This window comes from Ranitomeya imitator, chromosome 4, assembly GCF_032444005.1.
Source record: "Ranitomeya imitator isolate aRanImi1 chromosome 4, aRanImi1.pri, whole genome shotgun sequence".
Lineage (NCBI taxonomy): Eukaryota > Metazoa > Chordata > Amphibia > Anura > Dendrobatidae > Ranitomeya > Ranitomeya imitator.
The window spans coordinates 317,838,280-317,863,782 of record NC_091285.1 but is presented as its reverse complement, the minus strand read 5'-3'; the positions used below and the strand labels follow the sequence as shown (position 1 = coordinate 317,863,782).

The 25,503-nt window shown below is 43.9% G+C and overlaps 2 protein-coding genes and 1 long non-coding RNA gene across 5 annotated transcripts in view; 1 reads left to right on the top strand and 2 right to left on the bottom strand.

The window, feature by feature from the left end:
- Positions 1-25,503, bottom strand: part of KCND2 (potassium voltage-gated channel subfamily D member 2) — a 757,023-nt gene that overhangs the window by 527,773 nt on the left and 203,747 nt on the right. The window lies entirely within an intron of this gene.
- Positions 487-2,389, top strand: LOC138676039 (uncharacterized). The gene is made up of 2 exons (XM_069764863.1): positions 487-1,304; positions 1,779-2,389. The coding sequence occupies exons 1-2, from the start codon at positions 885-887 to the stop codon at positions 2,304-2,306; spliced, it is 948 nt and encodes a 315-aa protein (XP_069620964.1). The 5' UTR covers positions 487-884; the 3' UTR covers positions 2,307-2,389.
- LOC138676040 (uncharacterized) lies at positions 2,442-3,772 on the bottom strand. Of its 2 annotated transcripts, none has more exons than XR_011320738.1 (3): positions 3,300-3,772; positions 2,874-2,960; positions 2,442-2,682 (listed from the first exon to the last, which is right to left on the bottom strand). It is a non-coding gene; the product is annotated as an uncharacterized lncRNA (long non-coding RNA). The 2 variants fall into 2 exon arrangements; XR_011320739.1 differs by lacking the exon at positions 3,300-3,772 and adding an exon at positions 3,086-3,174.

The window sequence follows — 25,503 nt, the reverse complement described above, 5'->3', positions numbered from 1 at the left end:
CGCTTCGTTCCACCGCTGAAGCGATGCGGATGGTACGCTGTTGTGACTGCTTATGACCGGTTGTGTCTGTTGCGCTACAGCGTGGCAGATGGTACAATGTATGGTCACCATGAGCGCTTTGTGTGGCTGCTGTAGGGAAGCGGGCGGTACACTGTTTTGGGTTATGGTGGACTATAGGCGCGGCAGATGGAAGAAGCGATGCGGATGGTACGCTGTTGTGACTGGTCGTGACTGGTGGGCTACAGCGTGGTAGATGGAACTCAGTTTGTTCGGCATGACCGCTTCGTTCCACCGCTGAAGCGATGCGGATGGTACGCTGTTGTGACTGCTTATGACCGGTTGTGTCTGTTGCGCTACAGCGTGGCAGATGGTACAATGTATGGTCACCATGAGCGCTTTGTGTGGCTGCTGTAGGGAAGCGGGCGGTACACTGTTTTGGGTTATGGTGGACTATAGGCGCGGCAGATGGAAGAAGCGATGCGGATGGTACGCTGTTGTGACTGGTCGTGACTGGTCGTGACTGGTGGGCTACAGCGTGGTAGATGGAACTCAGTTTGTTCGGCATGACCGCTTCGTTCCACCGCTGAAGCGATGCGGATGGTACGCTGTTGTGACTGCTTATGACCGGTTGTGTCTGTTGAGTTAGAGCGTGGCAGATGGTACAATGTATGGTCACCATGAGCGCTTTGTGTGGCTGCTGTAGGGAAGCGGGCGGTACACTGTTTTGGGTTATGGTGGACTATAGGCGCGGCAGATGGAAGAAGCGATGGTAGGCATGAGCGCTTTGTGTGGCTGCTGTTGTTAAGCGTTTGGCACACTGGCAAAAGTATTGTTAATAGGACGCTTTGTCAACCATGTAATTTTTTTTTTTAATTACTTTTTAGATGTCAAATCGTGTGGAGTTCATCCGGGATTTCATCGAGATTTATCAGTCTTTTCCCTGCCTCTGGAAAATAAAATCTCCTGAGTATTGTAACAGGGAAAAGAGGAGGGAGGGTTACTTACAGCTCATTGAGCTTTACAATCGTCAGGCACCAGATGAGGCAGCTAACGAAGCAGTTATTAAAAAGAAAATCCAGGCGCTCCGCACGGTCTGGAGGAAGGAGCTGAACAAGGTTCTTCAGACTACAAGGTCCGGAGCTTCCACTGAAGAAGTTTATGTGCCAAAACTGTGGTATTTTGAGCATCTTAATTTTCTGAGGGACCAAGAGGTGCCACGGACTTCAACGTGTCTTCGATTGTTGGCACCTGTGGAACCAATAGTTTCGGAGAACCACGCCGAGCAGGAGTCACAAGGGCAACAAGTAAGTAGCTCTTTGGACGAAAGTTCACCAATGTGTCCTATAATTACATAATTTTTCTCTGCATTTTAGGTTTTATACTTCTGATTATCACATCAGTTTAAAGTTGTTACAAAAACATGTACACATAAGTAACCCTGTTGCAGTCAAGAATTATAAGGGGAACGTAATATGTATGAAATGGAGATATATGTAAACCATACCATCGAAGCAATATAGAAAATAGTATCGCGTCAAGCTGCCGATGTACTCTTGTTGAGACTATTTAGACTATTAAATATTGGTCAGGTTCCCATAGCAGTCAGAACAGTGTAGTTCAAAGTATTCAATAAAAGGGAGGGTTAAAGAATATTACTAAGCATCAAATATATTATAATCTTTTTGTTACCTACTACGAATATATAGTTTGGATGCGGTTATGGTGGTACTACTTTTTGTTGCCGGGTTCATAACTTTTTTTTTTTTTCCCCCCCCCAGGATGACAGTGCGCAGGAGAGTACACTTGACTGTTCACAGGACTGCACAACAACAGATCTAGTGGAGGCTGCACCTGCCAGGAGTCAATCGAGGCAAGTTCAAAGAAAACGGAAAGCCACCTCAGACGCCTCAAATGAACTATTGAGCCTGGCAAAGAAGGTGTTGACAAGAAATGTTAGCCCTGCGTTAGAGGGGTTTGGACACTATGTGGTTGACAAACTGGCAAAAATGGACGACAACCAAAGAATACTAGCAGAGCGTCTGATTCTGGAAGCAGTAAACAAGGGTACTGATGGCGATTTGGACAAGAACACTTGTTTGGTCTCTTCCCGGCCAATACAGCGGACAGAGCCATCAAATTTCAATGGTTGGTCACAGGGTCAGACATCGATGCGACACAATCCTCACGTTTCCCACTTCGGCCAGCCACCCCCTAATAACTCCTACACACCAATACCTTTACATATGGCTTCGCCCATCAGGCACCAAAATTTTCAGCCGGAACAATCGTCGTATCATAATTTGTGATTTCCTAACTACTTTTACATCCCTTTTTTTTTTTTGTCTTGTTAAAATAATGTTTGAAATAAAAGCTTTTATTATACATTCTATCACTACTTTTTGATTGGTGTGTCTCAATCACAGCACTGTATGAGGGAACAAATTAACGTAACAAATTCATGTACAGTTAACTAAAAAAAAAAAATCGAATGAAAGTTTAACTAAATCTTTTAATTGGAACAACAAAAAATGGATTATTGGCCCGCCTACAACTGCTGGCACATGTCCCGCAGCTTCTGCAGCTCCTCCATTGCCACATTGTGCTGCTCCTGAATATGTGCCATAGTGTGGAGTAACTTGTCTATGCCGGCTTCAATATCCTCTTTGTTGACAGTGACGAGAGCTGTGGGTCAAAAAACATAACATTAATAACACTGTAGTCTCCCGATGTGTCTTTGCTTCTGTGAATGAAAAAAAATAAAAAAAATAAGCAAAGGGGGGGGGGGGGGGGGGGGAGGGAGGGTGGTTGTTTGGGTTGGGGGTGAAAGAGTGGGCCTGCAACAAAATCCAAATAACTTAATTGTGGGAACCTACTAGAATGTTGAGGCACGGAGGGCACTTCTGGATCTGAGTCGCTGTTGAATGCCTCGTGCTGTCGGCGGCGGCGCTGTCTCTTTGCCTCTGTGAAGGAAAAAAAAAAAACAAGGTCTGTCAGCATATATGGCAACAGTGGCTGCCGGGGGAGGGGGGGGGTGTTAAGAGGGGACCTGCAACTTAATCCAAATCACATAATTGTGGGAACCTACTAGGATCTGGAGGAGTTGACCCGGAGGGCACAGATCCAGGAGAGGCTGGGCGGGATGCCTCGTGGCGGCGGTGGTGCTGTGTCTTTGACTCTGTGAAGAAAAAAAAAAAAAAAATTTTTTTAAAAGTTCTGTTAGCATATATGGCAACACTGGCTGCCGGGGGGGGGAAGGGGACCAGAAACAAAATCCAAATAACATTTTTGTGGGAACCTACTAGGATCTGGAGGAGTTGACCCGGAGGGCTCCGGGACATTGGACCCTGAGGGCACAGAGCCAGAAGAGGCTGGGCGGGATGCCTCGTGGCGGCGGCGGTGCTGTGTCTTTGCCTCTGTGAAGAAAAAAAAAAAAAAAAAAAATTTTTGAAAAAGGTCTGTTAGCATATATGGCCACACTGGCTGCCGGGGGGGGGAAGGGGACCAGAAACAAAATCCAAATAACATTTTTGTGGGAACCTACTAGGATCTGGAGGAGTTGACCCGGAGGGCTCCGGGACATTGGACCCTGAGGGCACAGAGCCAGAAGAGGCTGGGCGGGATGCCTCGTGGCGGCGGCGGTGCTGTGTCTTTGCCTCTGTGAAGAAAAAAAAAAAAAAAAAAAATTTTTGAAAAAGGTCTGTTAGCATATATGGCCACACTGGCTGCCGGGGGGGGGAAGGGGACCAGAAACAAAATCCAAATAACATTTTTGTGGGAACCTACTAGGATCTGGAGGAGTTGACCCTGAGGGCACAGAGCCAGAAGAGGCTGGGCGGGATGCCTCGTGGCGGCGGTGGTGCTGTGTCTTTGCCTCTGTGAAGGAAAAAAAAAAAAAAAAAGGTCTGTCAGCATATATGGCAACACTGGCTGCCGGGGGGGGGGGGGGAGGAGGGGACCTGCAACCAAACCCAAATCACATTATTGTGGGAACCTACTAGGATCAGTTGTCTTTGACCCGGAGGGCTCTGGGACTTCAGAGGCGGTGTGTGATGCCTCGTGTCTACGGCGGCGCTGTCTCTTTGCCTCTGTGAAGGAAAAAAAAAGTTCGGTCAGCAGTTAGCTGTGCCACATAGTACTTTTCACCGTTCATACTGTCCCATAGCTGTGGCACATAGTGGCTCTGCAACGTTCAAACTGTCCCATAGCTGTGGCACATAGTGGCTCTGCAACATTCAAACTGTCCCATAGCTGTGGCACATAGTGGCTCTGCAACATTCAAACTGTCCCATAGCAGTGGCACATAGTGGCTCTGCAACGTAGAAACTGTCCCATAGCTGTGGCACATAGTGGCTCTGCAACGTTCAAACTGTCCCATAGCAGTGGCACATAGTGGCTCTGCAACGTTCAAACTGTCCCATAGCAGTGGCACATAGTGGCTCTGCAACGTAGAAACTGTCCCATAGCTGTGGCACATAGTGGCTCTGCAACGTTCAAACTGTCCCATAGCTGTGGCACATAGTGGCTCTGCAACGTTCATACTGTCCCATAGCTGTGGCACATAGTGGCTCTGCAACATTCAAACTGTCCCATAGCTGTCCAACATACTTTTGGGTACCTGAGTACTAACCTCTGCTAATCTCCTGGCGAAGCTCCTGCAGGCGCTCTGGGCTTTTCGACTTGAGATCGCCCCATTTTTTAACAATCTGGGCCTTGGTCCGAGTTATCCCAAACCGCTTCCTGAGGCCCTCAGACACCACACGGACAACTTCCTCCTTGTGCTGGTTGCGGTGCAGCACCATCCCTGTGGTTTCATACTGCATCCTATCCATTGTTCCAATAAGGAACTTGAGCTCTGGGATGCCCATAGGTGGACCACGGCGACTGGCAGCCATTATCACGATGTCAGGGGACAAAAACAAGCTAGGGCAGGCACGCAGGAACGCTGTAACGTCATCACGCCGTCATAGACCACGAGCGTACTTAACGTGCCGCTCCGGCGTTATATAACGATACTTCGAACGGCATTTACTATGTGCGTTCCTTTCTTAACGCTCAGTCGTCACAAATGTGACGCTGTTCATAAACGGCAACGCTATTGCGATGCCAATGGCGCGGCAGGACGGCGGAGCGCAGCTCCTCCTCTGGGCGTTGCTCTTCAGGGTCATTCCATCTAAAATGGCGGCGAGAATGCGTTCTGCTCCTCTGGGGCAGCCAGAACTCCTTTTTTTTATTTCCCAGATGGATGCCATGGATTACGAGGGTCTGGAGAGCCGCCCTGCCCACCCACACATCCACAAGCGAGAAGTGCTTGGACAAATAACAAGAATGATGGAAAGGAGGTTTGGTGTCTGCCGCAGTCAGCTTCAGCTGCGTAAAAAATGGGCTGACCTCCGCTATAAAACGCCACAAATGTTTGCGGAGTTGCGTGCGGAGGCAAGGCGAGGCAAGTACTAGTACTAGCTTTGCTCTGCAGCACTCAACATTTGTGTGTAAACATTGTGATTCTTTACTTTAGGTGTAGAGAGACAGCGGCGGCAAGTCAGACACACCATTGCCACCAGTACCCCATCTTCAGGCACCAGTGGGAGCCCACAGTCCGGGACATCACGTAAGTTCACAATCATTTATTGCATTTTTTTTAACATCACACGGGACATAACAGGGTACCTGAAATATTTGAAGACATTACAGACGCAGTAATGACCCAGCGGCCTACCACACCTCCACCATCTGTTGCGACCATGCACCCTCGCACCCCTGTGAAGTGTGATATAAATTTTATGTTTCAGTATATTGTTAGCTTTGATCTGCAGCACTCTACATGTGTTTTTAAAGATTGCGTTTGTAAACTTTCTGTGTAGAGAGACAGCGGCAGCAACAGGTACCTGCCATTGCCAGCAGCACCACAGCATCCAGCACCAGCGGGAGCCCACAGTCCGTGACGTCACGTAAGTTAACAATCATAGATTACAATTTTTCAACTGCATACGGGACATAAGAGGGTAGCGGAAATATTTGAATACATTACAGACGCAGTAATGACCCAGCGGCCTACCACGCCACCACCAGAGAGCAGACGGCCTCGCACCCCTACACCACCCTCAACACCTCCCTTTCGACACTCCTCTTCCTCCCCCGGGTCGGCGGCATTCTCCCCAGAAGCTAACATACGTAAGTGACCAAAACTGCGAGCGCTTCCCAACGGCGTGTTCCATAGTTAACCAGATCTGTTATTATTTGCTTTTAGGTGCTGCAGCAGTGGCCAGATCGCTGGGATGGGACATTAGCAGCTCTGGTTCTGGCAATGAGGAACCGGCGTCCCTTCTCCGTAAGTATCAAGATAATGCGAGTGGTTTTCTGCTGGATGTCACCATAGACAACCAAAACTGTAAAATATATTAAAATTTACATCGCCCTGTGGTGCCAGACCAAATAGAAATTTACAACACAGAAAATTCGGTCCTGCCCCAGAGGTCGAGATGTATTTTCAGAGGAATCAACGTTGGTTCTCCAACCTCTTCTATCCACAGAAACGGCCACCGTAAGAGAGCTCCTGGCGAGACAATTGCGACTGGAGCGGACAGCAGCGCTCCTGCAGCAGACAGCAGCGCTCCTCCAGAGTCAAGTGGAGCAGCAGGGCGTGACGCTGCGACACCTCTTGGGCAGGAGATAATATTTTTTTTGGTGGGGGGGTTATGTTATATTTTGTTGTAAAATAATTTAAAACCAAGAAGTGTTACAAAAAAAAACAAAAATCTTCGCATTCTTTCTTTAATGTTTACCAAGCTATAAGGGTTAACAGCACCATTTTATAGGCATCACATTTAAAGTTATTTAGCGAGGTTTATATGACAGCAAAGCAAAAAAACAAATTTTTATGTTATACGGCGCGATCCTGCCACGGTACAGCTCCAGAACCATTAAAGTACTGACAGTATTTTTCGCGACAGTCCCTTGCATCGTCTGCCTGTCTGCCAGATCCAAGAGCTTGAAGAGCTGTAAAATTTTCAGGTTGTGTACGCCATTCCCCGGGCACAATATCTCCGGTTCGTGCGTCCACTGCATCAATAAACGAAGGAGGAGAACAGGAGTTCGTATCATGACGTCTCAGGAAATTATGGAGCACACAGCATGCCAAAACCACAATGTCTATAGACGGCAGCTTCAAGTTGATAGCTGTGTGGAACACTCTAAACCGATTTGCCATTATCCCAAAGGCATTTTCAACCACACGACGGGCCCTCGACAACCGGTAATTAAAGATTCTGCGCTCCGGTGTGAGTGTTCTCTGTGCAAATGGCTTCAGCAAATGTGGATGAAGAGGGAAAGCTTCATCAGCGATGAAGACAAAATTTAGGTTTGCTTTTGTGTCTTCATTTAGTGGCAACAGCAGTTCATTGTTCCTCAAGCTTTCCCCAAATGAAGTGTGTTCAAAAACACCACCGTCGGAGACTCGACCATTCATGCCAACATCCACATCGACAAACTCATAGTTTGCATTGACAAGGGCCATGAGGATCACACTGAAATATCCTTTGTAGTTGAAAAAAAAGGATCCAGAGTTGGCTGGTTGCGTGATGCGCACATGCTTTCCATCTAATGCACCACCGCAGTTTGGAAACTGCCACAGCTCATCAAAATCGGAACCAATCCTCTTCCAGTCATCCGCCGTCTTGGGAAACTGCAAGATGAGAAGGAAACATGTACAAATTTGGTCAAATATATTATGCACATACACTCTCATGTGGACATCCTACAGCGATTGAGGCGCAGTATGGATTAGTATAACAAAGTCAACAACACAGAGTATGCAGGCAGCCATTTTTTTTACAGATGGCTTCGGTCACTCAGAGGGGGTGCTAAACAATATATCTAAATAATAGAATCAATAAAATTACGTTGGGAGCAGCAAATAAAAAAGGGTGGCGCAGGGTTGGAGCAGCACATATCAGAATGGAGACGCAAAATGGTAGCAGCACATGTCAGAATGGAGGCGCAGGATCACAGCAGCACATGTCTGAATGGGGGCGCAGGATGGGAGCAGCACATGATAGGATGTAGAACATATACCTATAGAAATGCTCGCCATCAGGGCGTAGAACTGGTTCAATAGCTAGTATAATATATCGACATAACACAGCAGCCAAAAAAAAATAGTAGTACCTCCATATAATGCCTTAAGCTCTGCACAATGGCCTCGCATGTCTCCGGAATCACAACGCTCAGGAAAGGTCTGGAAACAGCTGCGGAAAACTGCAAATCCTGAAGAGACCTTCCTGTTGCCAGGAAGCGCAGTGTCACCGCCAACCTTTCCTCCACGGGCACGGCTGCACGCATCGGCGTATCACACCTTTGTATGAGTGGCGTAACAGCAGACAGTATTATTTTAAAGGATTCCTCGGACATCCGAAGGTAGTTTCGGAAATCTTGAGGGTTATTGTCACGTAACTCTCTTATGAGACCCATGTGTGACAATGTGGATCTTTTCTGCAGCCAGCTCCGGGTCCACATGCGACATTTTCGTTTAGGACGTCTCTCCTCTTGGAGACGTGCTGCCTCAAACACCAGGGCAGCAGCAACAACAGAACTCTCATCGGAAGTGAGCATAGTTCCTAAAAAGAAAACAAACGTACAATAAATACACGTGCTTACAAAACAATGTTCTGACCATTGATCTAATAACTATATATGTTACTACTGGTATTAAATGGGGCAGTCAACCATCTCGATCTGTAAAAGGATTAATTAATTGGGCCACGCAACAGCTGTGTACCTGAGGTTCTCAGGCCTACCCTACTCAAAGGAACAATCGACCACACTCCAGCGTTTATCCCCGTTGAAGCGCAACATATGCTACGCTGTAGCGTTATACATACCTTTTGCGGTAAAAGTCTAGTAGTTAAAAGTCCAGGGAATCCAGCGAATTTAGGAGTTCTGTTCACAGCACGTGCTACAGAGAGAAATGAATAGCGCGCTCGAGAGCTCCGGTTTTATCCGCTGGGAACAATAGTCCTTTGTCGAATGAGCGCACAGTATTGTACCGCCCAATCAGCACACGGGAGGTGGAGAATTCAGCGCTCCTACGTAGCCAGCTCCTCCGCCCTTTACATCGTATACAATATCGTGCACACCTTTGTCACACCATGCGATCATGCCGCCACAGCGGGACACTAGACGACGAAAGAAAGTTTCAAACGATGTGCTACGACGTACGATTCACAGCGGGGTCCCTGATCGCAGGAGCGTGTCACACGCTGCGATATCGTACCTATATCGCTCGAACGTCACAAATCGTGCCGTCGTAGCGATCTAAATTGCACTGTGTGACGGTACCATTAGTTTTTCTTGCCGCAGCTGAATGATTTACATCTGTTAGCCAGCATAAGTACATGTGGGGGTTGCCTGGTTGCGAGGGAATCCCCACATGTACTTATGCTGGCTAACAGATATAAATCATTCAGCTGCGGCAAGAAAAACTAAATCTCCGAGCACTAAAAAATACTCAGAGAACCCCCGAGCATGCTCGAGAAATCTCGAGTAACGAGTATATTCGCTCATCACTAGTGATTATACCAAAACTGCAGCAAGCAGCCCAGTAAGTGATACATCACTGGCATCAGGGTGTTTGCCTCTTTATCATGCTACTCTCAGTTGAAGCATCAAAAACCTAGTGAGACAGGTTCCCTTTGAACACATTACACACATAAAATTCAATATCATTTTTCCTGGAGTGCTTCTTTCATGAATAATCTGCTGGTAGCCGAGGATTGGATCTATTGATAAGAACATTTTAGCTTGGAGTCGAGCACAGCAATGTCAGAAAAATAATAAGAATCGCTGAAGTATTTCAAAGTCAGAGGCAAGAGAAGAGGGGGCGATTGCAGAGACTAACAGACTAAATTACGTATAAGTTTGTTTGTTCTCTGTAACCATGGAGACACATAGGTCTGCAATTAGCTGTAGAGACAAAACCATACACAGATAGAAGAATGTGTCAGGTATTTGCTGTAGGCATTGTGAGAATGTACCTTATGTTAAAGGGAACCTTTCACTCTGAAAATGCAGTCCAATCTACGGGCATTATGTTATGTACCGGGAGCTGAACGGATTAATATGTAGTTTTATGACAAAAATATACAATATAACCTGTGTTTTAACCATTTAATCCTCGGCTCTTTCAGGGGTTTTCAGTCCAGTGGAAGGTTCTATCAGTGACTGACAGCTTCCTTCATTCCTTGCTGTCAGTCACTAATAGGACCACCCACTGGACCCCAAATCCCAGAAACAGCAGAGGTTTAAATTAGTAGAACACAAGTTATACAGAATCTTTTCTCGCAAAACTATATATCACTCTGCTCAGCTTCCCAGGTTCTATAACACGATTCCTGAAGATTGGACGGCATTTTCATGGTGATGTGTCCCTTTTAAGATGCAATAAGGTGGCAGAAACAATAACATCATATTTACACTCACAGATATGTTTTAGATATTTGTAAGACTGTTTCATTCATCTCACTGGAGCTTCCAGTCTCAACAGTTTCAGAAGAGCAAAATTGTTTCACATAAATTCACACTTATAGTTACCGTATATACTCGAGTATAAGCCAACCCGAGTATAAGCCGAGATCCCTAACTTTGCCACAAAAACTGGGAAAACTTAATGACTCGAGTATAAGCCTAGGGTGGAAAATGCAGCAGCTACCGGTAAATGTCAAAAATAAAAATAGATACCAATAAAAGTAAAAGTGTTTTTGAGGCTGTGTGCACACATAGCAGATTTTTCGCGTATTTTTCGCTATAAAAACGCTATAAAACCGCAAAAAAAAACGCTCACATTAAGCATCCTATTTAATAGAATGCAATCCGCATTTTTTGTGCACATGCTGCATTTTTTTCCTGAGCGGATTCGCATTCCAGAAAAAAACGCAGCATGTTCATTAAATTTGTGGAATCGCGGGGATTCCGCACACCTAGGAATGCATTGATCTGCTTACTTCCCGCATGGGGCTGTGCACACCATGCAGGAAGTAAGCAGATCATGTGCGGTTGGTACCCAGGGTGGAGGAGAGGAGACTCTCCTCCATGGACTGGGCACCATATAATTGTTAAAAAAAAGAATTAAAATAAAAAAATCGTGATATACTCACCTTCGATGGCCCCCGGAGTCTTCCTGCCTCTCATCACTGCACATGGCCGCTTCCGTTCCTGTAGATGGTGTGTGAAGGATCTGCGATGACGTCGCGGTCACATGACCGCAATGACGTCGTGGTCACGTGACCGCGATGTCATCGAAGGTCCTGCACACACCATCTATAGGAACGGAAGCCGCTGAGGAGATCGGCTGTTTGTGGTAGGTGAGTATAACCATTTATTTTAATTTTTTTTATTATTTTTTACATTCTATCTTTTACTATTGATGCGGCATAGGCTGCATCAATAGTAAAAAGTTGGTCGCACTTGTCAAACACTGTTTGACAAGTGTGACCGACCTGTCAATCAGTTTTCCAAGCGATCGCTTGGAAAACGCTAGCATTCTGCAAGTTAGTTATGCTTGCAAAACGCTAGTTTTCTGCGGGAATATGCATGCCAATTCCGCATGCGATATAGCCGCGGCAGGGGGCACTTAGCCTGAATATCCATATTGAATCAGGAGCCCCATATAATGCTCCGTACAGTTCATGATGGCCCCATAAGATGCTCCATACAAAATATGCTCCATATAATGCTCCATAAAATTCATGATGGGCCCCATAAGATGCTCCATATTAAAATATGCCCTGTATAATGCTGCTCAAAGGTTAATAATGGCCCCACAAGATGCTCCATAGAGATATATTTGCCCCATACAGTGCTGCGTAAAGGTTAATAAGGGCCCCATAAAATGCTCCATATTAAAATATGCCCCGTACAATGCTGCACAAAGGTTAATAATGGCCCCACAAGATGCTCCATAGACATATTTGCCCCATACAGTGCTGTGTAAAGGTTAATAAGGGCCCCATAAGATGCTCCATAGAGACATTTGCCCCATATAATGCTGCACAAATGGTGATTATGGCCCCATGGGATGCTCCATAGAGATATGTACCCCATATAATGCTGAACAAATGGTGATTATGGCCCCATAAGATGCTCCATAGAGATATTTGCCCCATATAATGCTGCCCAAACGTGATTATGGCCCCATAAGATGCCCCATAGAGATATTTACCCCATATAATGCTGCACAAATGGTGATTATGGCCCCATAAGATGCTCCATAGAGATATTTGCCCCATATAATGCTGCCCAAACGTGATTATGGCCCCATAAGATGCCCCATAGAGATATTTACCCCATATAATGCTGAACAAATGGTGATTATGGCCCCATAAGATGCTCCATAGAGATATTTGCCCCATATAATGCTGCACATGGCCCCATAAGATGCCCCATAGAGATATTTGCCCCATATAATGCTGCACAAATGCTGGTTATGGCCCCATAAGATGCTCCATAGAGATATTTGCCCCATATGCTGTTGCTGTGATTAAAAGAAAAAATTACTCTCGTCGCTCAGGCCCCCGGCACTTGCAATATTCACCTGTTCTCGTTCCACCGCCGGGCTCCGTCTTCAGCGACCTCTGCACTGATGTTCAGGCAGAGGGTGTGCACTAACCACATCATCACACCCTCTGACCTGAGCGTCACAGCAGAAGACACTGAAGATAAAGTCCGGCGGCGGAGCGAGGAGAGGTGAATATCGCACAATGCTGCTCACCCTCCTCATTATATTCACCTGCTCCCGACTTGGTCCCTGGCAGCTTCCCTGATGGTCTTCTCTGGGCGCGAACAGCTTCTTCCAGCGTGGAGCGGTCACCGCTACCGCTCATTACAGTAATTAATATACGGCTCCACCTCTATGGGAGTGGAGTCGCGTCTATATTCATTACTGTAATGAGCGGTACCATGTGACCGCTCAACGGTGGAAGAAGCTGTCAGCACCCGGAGACCATCGGAGATGCAGAGACTGCATCAGGAGCAGGTGAATATGTGACAGCCACCGCTCCCCCTCCCCCGCCGACCCCCCTGGAACAATGACTCGAGTATAAGCCGAGAAGGGGCACTTTCAGCCCAAAAAATGGGCTGAAAATCTCGGCTTATACTCAAGTATATACGGTATATATAGTATGACAAGGTGCTGCACTAGTCCATTGGTTATGCCAGAAATAGAGACACAGATATGTACAAGCATCTGCTCATGGATATACACAGAAGGGGTTATGGTATGTCTCCATATTACCACTAATCAATAGGGTCTTAAGATACAGACATTGATGGTTTATCCTAAGAATATACTATCAATGTGTTTTTCATGTAAAAACCTTATAGCTGTAAATACTCTTTTATATACAGTTGTGCTCAAAAGTTTACATACCCCGGCAGAATTTTTGATTTCTTGGCCTTTTTTCCAGAGAATATGAATGATAACACTAAAATCTTTTTCTCCTCTCATGGCTTTTTAAATCATAATGACAACCCAAAACATCCAAATGACCCTGACCAAAAATTCACATACCTCATTTCTTAATATTGCCCCCTCTAACATCAATGACAGTTTGAAGTCTTTCGTGGTAGATGCGGATGAAGTTCTTTATTTTCTCAGATGGTAAAGCTGCCCTCTCTTCTTGGCAAAAAGCCTCCAGTTCCTGTAAATTCCTGGACATGAACGACCATCTTTCGTGACGTCTAGCTGAATAACACTTGAGTTATGAAACAGGACAATGATCCAAAACACACAAAATTAAGACTTTGGAGTGGCCTAGTCAAAATCCTGACCTGAATCCAATTGTGCTGCTGTGGCATGACCTTAAAAAGGTGGTTCATGACCAGAAACCCTCCAATGTGGCTGAATTACAACAATTCTGGAAAGATGAGTGGGCCAAATTTCCTCCTGAGTGTTGTAGAAGACTCATTGCCAGTTATCACCAACACTTGATTGCAGTTGTTGCTGCTGAGGGTGGCCCAACCAGTTATCAGGTTTAGGGGCAATCAGTTTTTCACACAGGGCCCTGTAGGTTTGGATTTCTTTTTCCCTTAATAATGAAGACCGTCATTTAAAAACTGCATTTTGTGTTTACTTGTGTTCTCTTTACCTAATATTTAAATTTGTTTGGTGCTCTCAAACACTTACATGTGACAAACATGCAAAAGAATAAGAATCAGGAGGGGGGCAAATACTTTTTCAAACCACTGTATATCCTTTAGTTAAAACAAGAACTATACACCTGATAGATGTGAACAGAGCCCTAGATATTATTACAGTTAAAGTCTTTGCGGAATAAAAAATAATGTACGAGAGTCTCAACCCATAACCAAAAGCTAAGCATTTTACAGAAAACTCTCATGAAAAAGTAAAAAACAAATTTGCACATGTGGTAGTTCAAATATTTTGCAACTTTTGCAATTTTTAATCCAGCTCCAGTATCTTTTTGAAAAGTGGGTGAAGATTAGCAGAAGGGGCATGGTTTAGCACTGCCTGATAGATTCAATATAATTTATATTTATACCAAAAAAGTAGTATAGATTTTAGCAGAAATGTTCTGTCCATGTCTAGTGTATATTTTCTGACACTAGTGCATGGACAGCAAATAGAGGTGCAAAATTTACTAAAGGAAATCTGTCACTAGGTTTATGCTACCTCATCTGAGATCAGCACAAGGTGGGAAAATGTAGGAAAAGAGATCCTCATTCCAGTGATGTGTCACTTAGCTTACTGGGTGCAGCAGTTGTGACACAATGTGAGTTGTTAGATGTAGAATGTAGCAGAGCTTATAAAGCTAAGCCCCCAGCTTTCTTTGCACACTGTGTAACTGGTGCCAGGGTGGTAGCCGTACCGAGGGATTGCTGCTGCTTCCTCATCACACCCTGACGCTCCACTACAGAAATATCATGTCCATTTTGTGGTGCGCTGTGTGTGTCAAGTAGTTCACCCACCTGTGAGTCAGAATCCTTCACAGCATACAGGGCTCCAATCCGTCGCAGACACACACAAATGTTATCAAAGTCCCGATTCATTTTCAATAAAACTTTACTCAATTCGTGCATCTTCATAACGGACTTAATCCAACAATCTTCAAAAGACATAAGAACTTCTCCTCCTGCCCTTTCCCTGGTCTTTTTCTTCAGCTTATCTTCTAGCACCCGCAGTCCCCTGGGAATTCCAGCTTTCTGATACTAGGTGCTCCCTGTCCACTTTCCCCATCCTGGGCGAAAAATCAGGTTGCCTCTGCAATTCCTGTTCGGGCCGTAAGTCCCGGACGTCAGGGGAGGTAACCCACAGACAAGCCACCGACCCTTCCAGACTGCCTCGCTTTTCACGTGCTGTAAGATCTAACATCTCCAGACCTGCTTCCCTCAGTGCTTCTTCTGTCTCTTTCAACTGTAACTCACCACACAACTACTACCACTCCTTCTAGAACAATTCTCCTCACACTGCTCTAGCTCCTCTCACTACCTGAAAATTACCTCAGGAAGGCACGCTCCCTGCACTACACTGGCTCCACCCCCTTTCTCAACGGTCACTACTCCGGCTGAAACCAGTTCTCAACACAATCTAATCTCCTACTCTACAGTGCCCCTTAACACTAACCCACAACTACACTGCCATAACCCTAACCAATGCTGACCTACCACTGCCACTGTCCCTATTTGTGTCCCTAACAAACAAATATTAGAACAGTGTCAGCCATTATTATATTATACAGTGTCAACTATCATAAACTACACAGGGCACACAGTAAACACAAAACATACCCAGTTTCATTAGGTAGCCATGCACAGGAATGCAGGGCAAAAACCAGCCACCTGCACACTCCCTTACCCCCTTACACATTGTCTATCGATAGACAGCTGCTTATCACAGGAGTGGGAGAAGTCAGTCTAGCACACATGAGAGCTGCAGTCTGGACAGTGATAATCTCCTAGTTATAAAGCATCAATTGTATTGAAAAAACAGGACATAAATTTGTTGCATTTTATTCCAGTGTACCCTGAATCAAGGTTTGTGTAAAAATGTTAACCCCTTTCTGACATTAGACGTACTATCCCGTCGAGGTGGGGTGGGCCCCTATGACCACCGACGGGATAGTACCTCATATGCGATCGGCAGCGCTCACGGGGGGAGCGCCCCCGATCGCGGCCGGGTGTCAGCTGTTTATCGCAGCTGACATTCGGCACTATGTGCCAGGAGCGGTCACGGACCGCCCCCGGCACATTAACCCCTAGCACACCGCGATCAAAGATGATCGCGTTGTGCCGGCTGTATAGGGAAGCTTCCCGCAGGGAGGGGGCTCCCTGCGGGCTTCCCTGAGCCCCCCGCAGCAACGCGATGTGATCGCGTTGCTGCGAGGGTCTTACCTCCCTCCCTGCCTGCTCCAGCCCCAGATCCAAGATGGCCACGGATCCGGGTCCTGCAGGGAGGGAGGTGGCTTCACAGAGCCTGCTCAGAGCAGACACTGTGAAGCCTGCAGCACTGTAAGTCAGATCGGTGATCTGTCAGAGTGCTGTGCAAACTGTCAGATTACCGATCTGTGATGTCCCTCCCCCCGGGACAAAATAAAAAAGTTAAAAAAAAATTTCCAAATGTGTAAAAAAAAAATTAAAAAAATATTCCTAAATAATGAAAAAAAAAAATATTATTCCCATAAATACATTTCTTCATCTAAATAAAAAAAAACAATAAAAGTACACATATTTAGTATCGCCGCGTCCGTAACGACCCAACCCATAAAACTGGCCCACTAGTTAACCCCTTCAGTAAACACCGTAAGAAAAAAAAAAAAAACGAGGCAAAAAACAACGCTTTATTATCATACCGCCGAACAAAAAGTGGAATAACACGCGATCAAAAAGACAGATATAAATAAACATGGTACCGCTGAAAACGTCATCTTGTCCTGCAAAAAACGAGCCACCATACAGCATCATCAGCAAAAAAATAAAAAAGTTATAGTCCTGAGAATAAAACGATGCAAAAATAATTATTTTTTCTGTAAAATAGTTTTTATTGTATAAAAGCGCCAAAACATTAAAAAATGATATAAATGAGGTGACGCTGTAATCGTACTGACCCGAAGAATAAAACTGCTTTATCAATTTTACCAAACGCGGAACGGTATAAACGCCTCCCCCAAAAGAAATTCATGAATAGCTGGTTTTTGGTCATTCTTCCTCACAAAAATCAGAATAAAAAGCGATCAAGAAATGTCACGTGCCCGAAAATGTTACCAATAAAAACGTCAACTCGTCCCGCAAAAAACAAGACCTCACATGACTCTGTGGACCAAAATATGGAAAAATTATAGCTCTCAAAATGTGGTAACGCAAAAAATATTTTTTGCAATAAAAAGCGTCTTTCAGTGTGTGACGGCTGCCAATCATAAAAATCCGCTAAAAAAACCCACTATAAAAGTAAATCAAACCCCCCTTCATCACCTCTTTAGTTGGGGAATTAAAAAAATGTATTTGGACAAAACTGGGGGCTAAAAAATAATTTTTGTGGGAAAAAAATTTTGTTTTATTTTTACGGCTCTGCATTATAAACTTCTGTGAAGCCCTTGGTGGGTCAAAGCGCTCACCACACATCTAGATAAGTTCCTTAGGGGGTCTACTTTCCAAAATGGTGTCACTTGTGGGGGATTTCTACTGTTTAGGTACATTAGGGGCTCTGCAAACGCAATGTGACACCTGCAGACCATTCCATCTAAGTCTGCATTCCAAATGGCGCTCCTTCCCTTCCGAGCTCTCCCATGCGCCCAAACAGTGGTTTACCCCCACATATGGGGTATCAGCGTACTCAGGACAAATTGTACAACAGCTTTTTCGGTCCAATTTCTTCTCTTACCCTTGGGAAAATAAAAAATTGGGGGCGAAAAGATAATTTTTGTGAAAAAATATGATATTTTATTTTTACGGTTCTACATTATAAACTTCTGTGAAGCACTTGGTGGGTCTAAGTGCTCATCACACCTCTAGATAAGTTCCTTAGGGGGTCTACTTTCCAAAATGGTGTCACTTGTGGGGGGTTTCAATGTTTAGGCACATCAGGGGCTCTACAAACGCAACATGGTGTCCCATCTCGATTCCAGTCAATTTTGCATTGAAAAGTCAAATGGCACTCCTTCGCTTCCGAGCTCTGTCATGCGCCCAAACAGTGGTTTACCCCCACATATGGGGTATTGGTGTACTCAGGACAAATTGTACAACAACCTTTGGGGTCCATTTTCTCCTGTTACCCTTGGTTACCCTTGGTAAAATAAAACAAATTGGAGCTGAATTAAATTTTTTGTGAAAAAAAGTTAAATGTTCATTTTTATTTAAACATTCCAAAAATTCCTGTGAAGCACCAGAAGGGTTAATAAACTTCTTGAATATGGTTTTGAGCACCTTGAGGGGTGCAGTTTTTAGAATGATGTCACACTTGGGTATTTTCTATCAAATAGACCCCTCAAAATGACTTCAAATGAGATGTGGTCCCTAAAAAAAAATGGTGTTGTAAAAATGAGAAATTGCTGGTCAACTTTTAACCCTTATAACTCCCTAACAAAAAAAAATTTTGGTTCCAAAATTGTGCTGATGTAAAGTAGACATGTGGGAAATGTTACTTATTAAGTATTTTGTGTGACATATCTCTGTGATTTAATTGCATAAAAATTCAAAGTTGGAAAATTGCAAAATTTTCATAATTTTTGCCAAATTTCCGTTTTTTTTTCACAAATAAACGCAGGTAATATCAAAGAATTTTTACCACTATCATGAAGTACAATATGTCATGAGAAAACAATGTCAGAATCACTGGGATCCGTTGAAGCGTTCCAGAGTTATAACCTCATAAAGGGACAGTGGTCAGAATTGTAAAAATTGGCCCGGTCATTAACGTGCAAACCACCCTTGGGGGTAAAGGGGTTAATATTGGTGAGTCGTCCACCATGAAACCTAGGCTGGCTGATCTATTTCAGCAACTGGACAGCTCCCTTACTATGTCCAGTTAGTTCTCTGCATTTGTATCTCATGATTTCTTATCAAACCCTTTCCCAGCCACATCTCATAACTTTATGGGCCAATAACATGTTCCCTATGCCAGAATCCTATATGTGTGCTGTTTGTTATATCAACAGCTTAGTCCTGTACTTTGACAAGTTACGGAAAACTAAATAAAGTTCTAATTTTAAGTACTATTTTCACAAACAGAATGTTGCTAAGAAACTTTTTGAGAGGGATTTATTTTGCAGCAATGACTTGTCTGCTCTTGTATCCAGATTTGTACCTGGATTATTATCTTCCTGCAGAAGCTGCATCAAAAACAAAGTAAGAAAGATTTGACTAATATTTGTCACTAGTCATAAGAAAATGTATAGATTAATATTTAGGGTAAATATTATTTTACGAAACACCTGTAAAAAAATGCATTATATTGATGATATACTATATTTTTATCCGGTGTTTGACAATTTGTCCGCAAAACCTTAAAAATTGATATCCAAGTTTAAGTAAAAATTACATGTCTTTAAAAAAATAAAGAGCATACAAATAATAAATTAAAACTATTTCATGTTTTAAATAAATGATTCTAAAAAATAAAAATTTACTTTGGGCCTGAAAGAGAGTAACTCTCATCTGTGAAATGACATAAGTCTTTGCAGGAAACTTGTCACACAGTACAGTATATGCATCCCTATCTGCAGACAGTATGCTATACAATAGAAAAAGCCAAGCAACTGATATTTAGTTTCACAAAAAAAAACTGAATCACTTTTGTTTTATTCATATAAATTCCAGCTCTCTCTATGCTTAGGAATACTATATTTAGTGATTGACAGCTATCTTTCTATGCACAGTCATACAGGCTTTCAATCACTAATTAGAATCTCCCACTGGAGTCAGTTTGCTTTTGCAGCAGTACACTTTACTGTTTGCTGATCAAATTGCAGTGAGCCACGGGGGAGGATGTCACAGTAGCTGAAGTGGGTCGCTGGACCCATAAATACTTTGTTTAAGCCAACAACAATTGTCAATAGTAGGAGGTGGTAGTTATGGAGATGGTATAGAGCCTTCCGGGGACACTCTTGAAGTGGTGGTGTCTGGGTGCAGGTATTGGAGCACACATGATAATTCTGCAATTAAAAGCAACCAGACACACGGGTGAACTTATAAACATAACACTTTACTGAAGGAGAAAACAGGGAACAGTCTCTCTCTTAGGCCGGGGTCACACTCGCGAGAAAGTCGCACGAGTCTCGCATCTCAATACCCGGCACTGTATTTCTATGCAGATGAGCTCCAGTCCGAGTGCCAGTGCCGGGTATTGAGACACGAGACTCATGCGAGTTTCCAGCAAGTGTGACCCCAGCCTTAAAGGCAAATAGTTCTTAGAATACGTTACACTGCATATTGTGTGCATGAGATGGATGTGCCTTCTCCTTATGAAACCAGCAAGTTTAGGGCGGCTGGAGCACAGTTCTTTTCACCTGCTCTTGGAGGAAATATTATGCATAGTCCAGGTAATGCTTCACTGATGGAGGGACCTTCATAGGTTGGATTATAGTGGCGACCCACTAGTGGTTGAGGGCAGAGCAAAATACTGCAGTGCGCAGGCGCCGGGAAAGGTCAGAGAGGCCCAGCGCCTGCGCACTGCAGTACTTTCCTCTGCCCTCAACAGGGCAGATAAGTACACCTGCGCAGGAGTGCCAATGCCGGGGAGCCATGAAGAACTCAAGAGGGCGGTGATCATAAGAAAATGGAAGGCGCTGGACCCGTACCTGCGACACCCATCGGACCGGACTGCTCCCTGGGTGAGTATAATAAAACTTATTTTTCCTATCTTTCAGGTTGGATCAGGGGCGTATCTACAGCATTATAGAATGCTGAAGATAAGCCCTGAAAGGTGGTGGCCGTATCTTATATTGCGCTTTAATCAATCCAATTAGTAAACACTGTTGAGAGAAAAAAAGAAGAAAAAATGTCTGAAATCCGTTTTTTAGTAGCTGCAACTCCACAAAAAAAAAAATACTGCAAGAAGCTATCAAGCACATAACCAAAAATGGTACCACTAAAAGCACAAACTTGCTTTGCAAAAAAAAAGCCCTCGCACAGCTTAAACAACAGAAAATTAAAAAATTCATGGGTCTTGGAAAAAAGGCGACAACATTTTTTACAAATTTCTGCATTTTTACCCCTAAAATAAATGAACTACATAATGTAGGAATTGAGATTTTTTTTTGCAATTTCCCAATACTTTAATTTTTACAATCCAAGGTTAAATGAATGTAGTTATTCAAAACTACAACTTGTCCTGCATACAACATCCCCTTACATGGCTGTGGAAAAAAAAAGTTATCACTCATGGAAAAAGGGAGGAAAAAATGGAACTGTAGACACAAAAATTGTCTGCATCAGGGATGGAGTTAATCTTGCTGGTGTTCCTGACTTCATTCTTGATGGTTTCTGTTCTATATTGTTGCTTGCTGTGATTACTCATCTGTACGACAAACCCTGCCTGTTACAGTGTGTTTATTATGATAACTTCCCACCCACTCGCTTTGCCTGTTTTGTGCTTCAGCCTTTGGATTCAACATTACAGACATTATATCAATACTATGTTGTTATTTGTGTATGACGCATACTGTAAAAGTCCTATTTTATACACCTAAATGTTTATTGCCTAATTCTTTCTCTATACAGTTAAGGACAAAAGTTTTGTGATTGACACAAATTTTGATTTTCACAATCTTTGCTGTTTCAGTGCTTTTTAGATCAACTAATCCCAACTATCCAGGAGCAATTTAGTGATGAGCAAAGCTTTTGCCAGCAATCTGGAGCACCATGTCACAAGGAAAAAGTGACAGCTGAGTGACTTGGTGAACAAAACATGGAAATTTTGGGTCCTTGGCGAAGAAGCTCCCCAGATCTCAATCTTATTGAGAACTTTTGGTCAATCCTCAAAATGCAAGTGGAAAAACAAAAGCAAAGAAATCGTGATAAATTACAAGCATGGGGTTTCCATCAGTCAAGATTTGACCCAAAAGCTTGGATACAGCATGTCAGGGTGAACTGCAGATGTTTTGAAAACTAGGGCTCAATACTGGAAATAACCTTGATGTCTTTAAAAACTAGTTACCGTAAATGTTTATGATTGTATTTCAGTAACCATAGAAACATACAACTAAAAGATCGAAAGACACTGAAGCTGCATGTTTGTGAAAACCTAAATTTGCGTCAGTCTCGAAACGTTTGGCCACGGCTATATATCTGTTGTTTAGTGTAATTACTGTATGTTAAAATACTCTCCTATCGCCATCTTCCCTGGTTCCCAGCATCAACTCAGTCCTCTTTTGAAACATGTGACAGCAAATCAGACTAACTGGCTCTCTGTGTAGAGCAGAAGTCACTGTTTGTATGTAAGTCTACTATATAAAGCCTTACTTTGTAGACTTTCATTGGGAAAGCAGTTACTGCTCCACACAGATGTGGGAGTCATCTAAGTCAGACGTAGGCAAAGTGTGGTTCACTAGCCACATGTGACTTTTTAGCTGTTCCAGTGTGGCCTGTGGATCGAGACAACCGAAGGGCTTTATTTAGTTGCGTCCAGTATCATGTAGCCCCCCTTAACCCAGCATCTCACTTTCACCAGTATCTGCACACAACAGTGAATACAATGATTTAATAGAGAATCGTCAGCTGCCTCTTCCATCATTGAGCATATGTGTCTGAGAGCACAGTAGGCGCAATGTTGTCACTACATCGTGTCAGCACAGTACACAGTGCAGACGGGAACAGTGGTGAATGAGTAGGTTTTTTTTACATAATTTTGCAGGTGAAGGGAACTGTGAGGAGACATAATACTGTATAAGGGGGTTGTGTGGGGTCATAATGCTGTATAAGTGGGTTGTGTGGGAACATAATACTGTGTAAAAATGCTGTGTGGGAACATAATAATGGGTAAGGGGGCTGTGTGGAGATATAATTCTGAATTTGTGAACATCTTTTTGCATGGAGCTGTGTGACTACATAATACTGTGAAAATGGTCTGTGAGGGGGCAAAAAATTGTGTAAGGGCGCTATGTGGGGACATAATTCTAAGTAGGTGTCTGTATGGGAGCTGTGTGAGGACATAATACTGTATAAAGGGGCTGTGTGGGGGACATAATACTGTGCAACGGTGCTGTGTGGGGACATAATACTGTGTAAGGGTCTGTGTGGAAGGACATAATACTATGCAAGGGGTCTGAGTGGAGCATAATATTGTGTAAGCGGGCTATCTGGGACATAATACTATGTAAGGGGGCAGTGTGGGGACATAATACTTTATAAGGGGGATCTGTGGTGACATCATTGAGTGAGTGACTGTGTAGGGACAGAATACAGTGCAAATGGGGCTGTGGGGGATATAATAGTGTATAAGTGGGCTGCGCGGGGGACAAAATTTTATGCAACTGTGCTGTGTGGGGACATAATACTGTAAAACAGGGCTGTGTGAAGACATCATTGTGAGTGGATGGCTGTGTTGGGACATAATACTGTGCAAGGTGGCTGTGTGGAAACAATACTGCGTAGTGAAGCTTTGCTAGGACATAATACCACGTAGTGAAGCTTTATGGGGACATATTACTATGCAGTGAAGCTGTATGGGCACTAAATACTGTGTAGGGAGGCTGTGTGAGGACGTTACATATTGCAGGGTTGAAAAAAAGAATATGTGAGCGGGCACCACTGAAATAACGTCTATGATAGATGCCAGGTGCTACATATGCGCTAATAAATACTTGTACAAAAGAAAGAGAGAAAAGAAGCGCAATAAATGTGCACACTCAGCTGTAATTTAGAAAATGTGAACAATGCTTTATTGAGGCCGAAAAACACAGTGCCTATACATATAAAAACATTTAAAACAGCATGTAAAAACATACCCAAACATATCACTACCGTACCCTCTGGATAAACGAATACGGTCAAAAAGCAGACCCCGTAGGGAGAAATAATCCCTCAAGACTAGATGGTGAGTATATAGAAAAGATGTTTTAATAAATGGTGCACACAAAATGCTGCAGGGCATGAAAATCAAGGCTTGCAGGGTTGAATAACAGGAGTAGCATGATTAACTGTTTTATATAACATTTACAAAAAGCAGTACATTATATGGCTTTTATTAGCTGCTACAGGTAAGAATACATGTTAAAACAAGCTCTATTGTAACATGTATTAGCAGTAATTAGTCAACAGACTTACCGTATTTTTCGGACTATAAGACACACCAGACTATAAGTCGCACCCAGGGTTTAGAGGTGGAAAATGGGAAAAATATATTTGAGGCAAAAAATGTGGTAAAATATTGAATAACATAAATAACATACTATTATATATAACAACACCACCACATATAATAGTATGTTATTATGTTGGAAGCTACAGGTAGAAGATGGTGCTGTGGGACCAGTGTGGTGTCTGTAAAGTACTATATGAAGATGCTGGAGGGTGAGTATAAGAATGGGGGCACAGGGCTTATATTTAAAGTACCACACCAGCACTGAAAAATAACACTGGAGTGCTGCTTTAAGATCCCATGTAAGACATAACTCCCAGCATACCCTGCAGATTCTATGGCATGCTGGGAGTTATAGTGTACCACAGGAGTGGCAGAGTGCTTTTTTATGTGCTGTAATCACTAACCTTTTAATAATTTCTTTATTGTACAGGCTGTGCTCAGTGCGGGTCCTGCAGCCAGCCATGACCGCACAGTGCCCTCCCTCTCATGACCTCACCACAGATCATGTAAGAGGAAGCTGCACTGTTTGTAGCGAGCTGTCTGCTGGACCTGTGATGACATCAAGAAGAGGCAGGGCTTTGTGCGCCATGTAATTAATGCTCCAGCCCACCCTCTTTATGACCTCAGCACAGGTCCTCCCCAGAGCATTCAGCAATGCATCAGCGCTGTCAGGTATGCGGCATCCGTCCCTCCTGTAAAACTCTGCTCCTGACCCCTCCTCCACCGGACACAGATCTCCCCAGCTGCTGCAGGAATCCGGCACTGGGGAAACCATGTGTGTCCACTGTTTGAGTGAAGGAATATTCATTTGCTGTTCCCCGCTCACTGCTTGGTGCTGACAGGTGGGCGGGGAAGCGGCTAATGAATATTCACCTCACTTTAAGCATAAGGACCATATTGTTTCCCCAGCACCGGATTCCAGCAGCAGCGATATTTTCCTTCCTCCTGCGATCTCACTCTGCCGCTGCCTCCTCCCCACATGCTACATTCCCACCATAAGACGCACCCACACTTTCCTCCCAAATTTGGAGGGAAAAAAGTGCATCTTATGGTCCGAAGAATACGGTAATTCTGCTCAATATGAAGTGTTAAAAATGAATAAAACAACAATAATAAGCAGAATTAAGTTTGGCCAGTTGGCTTGGCCCTGCACACCAATCACAGTATCCCATGTTGGACCTTCGGAAAATGAATTGCCCACC